At 55.7% G+C, this 6268-nt stretch overlaps 1 protein-coding gene across 1 annotated transcript; it reads right to left on the bottom strand.

The window, feature by feature from the left end:
• Positions 1-2832: 2832 nt before the first annotated feature.
• Positions 2833-4794, bottom strand: TWIST1 (twist family bHLH transcription factor 1). The gene is made up of 2 exons (XM_061997016.1): positions 4103-4794; positions 2833-3422 (listed from the first exon to the last, which is right to left on the bottom strand). Exon 1 carries the CDS (start codon positions 4713-4715, stop codon positions 4146-4148), a length of 570 nt encoding a protein of 189 aa, XP_061853000.1. The 5' UTR covers positions 4716-4794; the 3' UTR covers positions 2833-3422; positions 4103-4145.
• Positions 4795-6268: the final 1474 nt, after the last annotated feature.

Here is a 6268-nt window from a genome sequence, read left to right as displayed (position 1 = left end):
CAGATGCAGGGAAAACCGCCTGACATCATGGGAGCGGGACGAGCGCGCACTTTGAAGGGCTCCTGGGCAGGACTTCAAGTGAAATCATACGCCTGGGAGGAATCCGATACCGGCCTGGAGAAAGCAGCAGGGCAGCCCGTGCCAAACCCAGGAATGTGCGAGGGCCCGCGGCCGGCGCCCCCCGCCTGCTGCCCCGCAGGAGGCGCAGCGCTGAGAACCGCGGGGCCGGGACGAGCCCGACCCGGCCGCCCGCCGCCCGCCTTCGCGCTCCGCGGGGCCTGGTGGCGCGGCCGGGGTCCAGGCGATGGAGCTGCTTCGACCCGGACCTGCTCCGCTCGGGTTCGCTTGTCTGAGAATGAACGGGACGTACTGATGCTTCGGAGAAAAAAGCAAAATCGATCAGGACGTCTAAAGGCAAAAATCATTTTCTGATTGCAAGTCTCTTACCAAAATTACCAAAAGACAAATAAATATACGTGGGGGTTTTTTACCTTCAGTAAGCCCGACTGTGACTTAATCGCCTTTGGCCCTAGGAGTACCAGGCCTCTGCAGTCCCTAATCCCAAACCAGGAAAGGGCACATTTGTATTTTAAAATCAGAATTATCTCCTCTTTAAGATTTTGTTTTGGTTTTGTTTACAGTGAAGCAAAGGTCGTGGTTGGTTGGCAGCCGGGGAAGAGCAGCCGCAGAGCACCCAGGTGCCTGGGAAAGGCTACAGAAGCCTCAGGGTTCTGGCTGAATGGACCCTGGGGTGAGACAGGGACACCTGACAATGCCATGAGCCCCAGGGACAGGATCTGGAGTTTTTTCTCACCCAGGTGCTTTGGCTTGCTGAAAAGGGCAAGGGCTAGCACAGGCAGAATCAGAGGCCTGATCACTGATTGTGATGAAGCGAGTCAGGTTCAAGTCCATCAAAGGGATGGACTAGATTTGGAAGCTCAGCCCGTGGTTTTATAAAATGCACTCTATTCCTCAATCACATTTCGCAGGTATCCCCGTCATGAAACGCACCTTCCCTTCAGCACCAAGCAGCTTGTGTCGGGTTTTTTTTTTCGAAACTATTTTCTTCCTAAACGTCCGTTTTCACCCCTTTCCCCTTCCATGTGATTTCTCCCCCTAAAAAGGCAACCGAAACCATCCTCGAGCCTTCAGATACTCCCGGCCCCATCGCAAAAGCCCCTCATCGGCTTCCCCATCACCTCACTCCTGCTGCAGCTGAAGCAGTGTGAACAGACATTACATCCTCCTCGGCAGGGGGAAGTCGCGTCTGAAAGGGCCTTTTGGAGAGGTGCGAGTCGCGGAGCGGGGGAGCTGCGGATGCCAGAGAGCGGCGGGGGCGGGCAGCAGCCGCCCGGAGTCTCGCAGCGGCACCCCCTGTCCTCCATCACGGAGGGCCGCGACCACCAGAGCTCCCAAACAATTTCCAAGTCCTCGCTAATCCGGCAGAGCAAACAAGCTCTGTGGGCTCTCTACTGCAAACATTGCGCACTGACCTAAAATATGCACGATATTAAATTCATAATACTGTTATGTCAGTAATAGACGGTAATATGTGGATATGGAAACAAAAACACTCGGGCAATAAAGTCAAGTCAACCTGGGCTATGCAAACAAGCTGTGTTTTGAAAAAACACCCCATCCTATTTACCCTAGATACTGCTGGAATCCCCGGCGGCAGGGTCCCTGTCTCCGCAGGGGAATAGGCTCCCAGGGCTGGTGCGGGCGCTCCGCGGAGGCCACTCCTGTGCACACGCGCAGCCTTCGCGGACGCCGGAGGTGCCGCGAAGTGCGGGGAGATAAGCAAGTGATAGCAGAGGCGGAATCAGCTGTCTTGGTTATAAGGGTTGGAGTTCGGGTTAGGTTTTTTTTTTGTTTGGTGGCGGATTTTGGTCTGTTTGGTTTGGTTTGGTTATTGTTTTTGTTTTGTTTTGTTTTCAAAAAGTCTTGAACAGTTTCCTCTTTTCACCTTCCTTTCCGACCCCTCAGACCAAGGAGGTTTTCTCACTCTTAGAACTGGGGTCTCGCTGCATACCGGGACCCTGTGGAGGTTATGGTGAGAAGAAACAGAAGCAACATTGCACCCTACATGTAGAGAAGGAGAAGAAGGCGTGTTAGCGTCTCCCTTAGTGCTTTGCACAACGCGAAAGTGATCGCTAGTCTATGCAGTATATAAAACCCCAGAGAGAAGCACAGTCAAACATCACTTCCACCGGAAAAAACCCACTCGCTACACACTTGCCCACTTCAATCTCACTTTCTCTCGCTTTGCCAGTTGGATGGACGTCTCCCTATTTAAAACCTTAAATGACTCTTCCCTCAGGGATATCAACAAAAATACCTGCGCCGGAGGCTGGGGAATGAGTCTTGCTCCTGCCTACTCGTGGGAGCAAAGCACAGCGCCGGCGCCGGAGCTCTGCGGCGAGAACTCCGCTCCCCCGCGGAACTCCGCGGCCCTTGGTGTTAAGATTAAAGCGGGAGAGGAAGAGAAAGAGAGGATATCTTCGCTTCCAAACGCAGTGAGCTTCAGCACAGAATAATAAAGCTGTCTCAATAAATAACGTGCCTGTGTCTGTCAGTAGCTAGTTTATTTGCGTTTTTCGCCTGGTTTGTTTATACTAGTACCCCCCTCTCTCTTGGGTGTCTTTACAGCTCAACAAGCAGGTATTTATCTCCAGTTCCAACCCTGAGTTCTCAGAGAGACCAAACTTAATGTTATTAAAATTTCAGTCATATTTATTTATTGCAGAAAAATAATATACAATGATATTTACAAAACAATCATAAAAATAGGAATGCATTTAGACACCGGATCTATTTGCATTTTAACATGGGTCATCAATAAATAAATAAAATGTTTATTTTTTTTTCTCAGAGGAAAAATAATTATAATAAAAAAGTTAGGAACCGGGTATATAACAGCTCGAGCCCAGCTTATTCCCCCCTAAAAAAAAAAACAAAACAAAAAGTTTTTCATCTCTACAGGGGTTTTTTTTTGGTTGGTTAGTTGGTTTCATTCAAGAATGAAGAAAGTCCACAATAATGTATTTCCTTTCATCAGTGGCTTGTAGGCACGACCTCTTGGGAATGCATGCATGCAAAAAAAAAAAAAAAAGGCAAATTAAAAAAAAAAGTTCAGTTCCAACATTCTTCGTCAAAACTTTTTTTAAAAATCGAACGATTCAGACTTCTCTCAGAATGCAGAGATGTGTGGATTGTACCGACGCCCAAAGAGGAGTCACTGTCCAAAGCCCTTGTCTCTCCTTAAGTGCTTCCCACGCCCTGATTTGAATTTGGATATTGCTCTTCTGATTTCCAATAAATCCTTGGTACATGTTTTTTTAGACAAGACCAAAAAAAAAAATCGTATCCAACTTCAGAGTCTCTAGATTGTCCAGTTTCTCCTTCTGTGGGAACAACGTCATCTGCAAAAACCCAGAGAGGGTGGAAAACTCGTTACTGAAATGAAAGACACACAGACGTCTACCTACACCTCTCTGGCTCTGGAAGTACACAGATCAGGCATGAACAGAAGAAGGGAAGCGTGTGTCTCTGCCGTGCAGGCGGTGCGGTCACCGTCTGATACCCATCCCTGCGGCCCTCCGTGCCAGAGCCGAGGGACAGGGCTGCCGGGGCAGTCAGAAGCGCCCGTCGGGAAGCGCCCGGGCGGACACGGGTTCCCTTCAAAATACGAGCAACAGCAGCCGCTGCCGCCGCAGGAACCGTCCCAGCAGCACCGCTGGCTCCGCAGCGTCGGAGGCCGCTGTCCCGGCTGTCTGAGGCACTCCCGCACGGCCTACCATTGCTGCCCCGCAGCCCACTCCGCCGGCTGCCGGCCGCCGGCAGCGCCCCGCCACGCGTGGGCCCCGCGGACCGGGGGCGCGCCTAGGGCCGCGCAGGGGGAGGGACGCGCCGCGGGGCGGGGTGGGGGGAAGAGGCACCTCCGGCCGCCCTGCTCTCCGGCCGGCCCTGGAAGCCAGGCCCTGCCGGACGGGGAGGGCCCCTCGCGCCCCGCGGCCACGCGAGCCCGGCCCACGGCGTAGCCGGTGGCCCCTCAGTCCTCCCTCCCCCCGCCACCGGGCCAGTTTCGGCTTCCCTGCCTTACCTAGGGCTCCTGCCGAGGGGATGCGGGTGGGGGACGCCGCCTGCTAGTGGGATGCGGACATGGACCAGGCGCCCTCCATTCTCCACACGGAGAAGGCGTAGCTGAGCCGCTCGTGGGCCACATAGCTGCAGCTTGCCATCTTGGAGTCCAGCTCGTCGCTCTGTAAGACCTGGTAGAGGAAGTCGATGTACCTGGCCGCCAGCTTCAGGGTCTGGATCTTGCTCAGCTTGTCCGAGGGCAGCGTGGGGATGATCTTTCGCAGGGCAGCGAAGGCTTCGTTCAGCGACTGCGTGCGCTGCCGCTCCCGCACGTTGGCCATGACCCGCTGAGTCTGCAGCTCCTCGTAGGACTGGGGGCTGCCGCCGCCGCTGCTGCTGCCGCCGCCACCACCGCCCCCGCCCGCCCCGCACTTCTTGCCCCGCTTGCCTTGGGCCGGGCTGCAGGGCTCATCCGCGGCCCCGACGGGGCCACCGGCGCTGCGGCGGCTGGAGCGCCGTTTGCGCCCCCCTCTCTTGTTGCTGGGTAGCTGCTGCCGGTCCGGCTCCTCTTCGCTGTTGCTCAAGCTGTCGTCGGCGGGGGAGACTGGCGAGTTTGACTCGTCCTGCTGCATCATCTCTGGGGGGAGACGCGAGAAGCGGGCCGGGAGGGGGGGGGAGGGCAGGGAGAAGAGGGGGGCACCTAACCCGCCAGCTCCCCCTTGATCGGCTGCTTCGCTGGCCTGCGAGGAGAAGGAGGAGGAGGAGGGAGGGAGGAGGGAGGACCTCACTTTGGGGGGAGGGGGGATGGCATCAGGATCCAAGGAGAAAAAAAAGCCAACAAAAAAAAAAAAAATCTCTCCCGATCCCTCCTTGGAGCCCCTTCGAGGTGTCTGGGATTGGGAGAAAGTTGAAGACTTGGAGGTTCTTATAGCTCCTGCTGGCGGAAAGTTTGGGGGCAGCAGTGTCATTGGCCTGACGTGGAGAGGAGGGACTTTTGCTGAGTTTTATAGGAAAGTTTCCGCTTCCCCCCCTCCACGCCCTCCCCCAATTATTTTTTTTCAAGCCATTCAGAAGTGATCTGGCCTCTCCCCCCCACGCCTCCCCGCCCTCCCCTCCTCGCAGACACACACATCCTTACCCTAACCCCTTTCTCGGCTTCCCTCACCATGATTTCTCACTCAGGCTCCTTCGGTTCGCACTCGGCTTTGGGGTGGTGCTGGGGGGCCGGGGCGGTCAGTTTATAGGGGTGCTCATGCACTATCCGCACCACTGCGGAAAGGCAGCGGGACACTTAGTGCCTGTGTTGGGGAAAGATGTCCCGAAGCAGCCGTGGGGCAGCCCGCACCTCTCGGGCTTTCCCCGCAGCAGCAGGCACGGCTTACGACTTGCAGCGAAAGGGAGGAAGGGTAAATCACCCGCGGGGCAGCATCCAGGCACATCCGAATTCTGTGCCGCTCTCGCACGCACCGCGCTCCCATGACCGAGCTCCTCCGGGGTCTGCCTTTCCGAGGGAGCCGCACATTTCTGGGCTGGGGAGGCGGGGTGGCACAATCTTGTCCTGTCAGGCTAGAGGGCTGGGCTCGGAGAAAGCCATCTTCGGGGGTGGAAGCCGGGGGAAAACTAAGCGCTGTCTTTGCACATCCAAACCAGCACTTGGGTTCGTCCTAAGGATCCGCGCCCCTACAGCATCCAGCCTAGTATACTGGTAGAGGGGAGGCTGTGCAGACCTCTCTGCCCATACTGTGTGCCTGCTGACTGCTCACTTCAGTTCGCCCTCCCTGAAAGAGCCCTAGTCCGGCACTTCCTGGGAGCCGAGTTTATTTATTTTGAATTCTCTCCTATGTTTGTAGCCAAAGCTACTTCTCCCCATCCCCCGCTTCTGTGCTTCCTTCCCCTCTCGCTGGCAGCATGGAGCAGGTGGTGTGTCTTTTTAACAACAGCTCATATTCAAATGAAGAACGCCTGTGAGGGAAAGCTAGAAGTTGCCATCCTTAAATAAACAGGGCAATGGACTTTTGCCGCTCTCTTCGAGGGAACCCCACGCCCCTGCTGCTGGCTGCAGCTCAGACGGGCCCCTCGGACGTGGGGCAGAGCTGGCAGAGCCGGGGTAGCGCCGCGGCTCCTGACTGAGAGTGAGGAGGGAGGACGGAGAGGGCTAACGAAATAGCAGAGAGATAACGAAATAGCA

Source organism: Colius striatus, chromosome 5 (assembly GCF_028858725.1).
Source record: "Colius striatus isolate bColStr4 chromosome 5, bColStr4.1.hap1, whole genome shotgun sequence".
In the NCBI taxonomy this organism is placed as follows: Eukaryota; Metazoa; Chordata; class Aves; order Coliiformes; family Coliidae; genus Colius; species Colius striatus.
The sequence above is the reverse complement of the archived record's forward strand: the minus strand, read 5'-3'. Positions and strand labels throughout refer to the sequence as shown.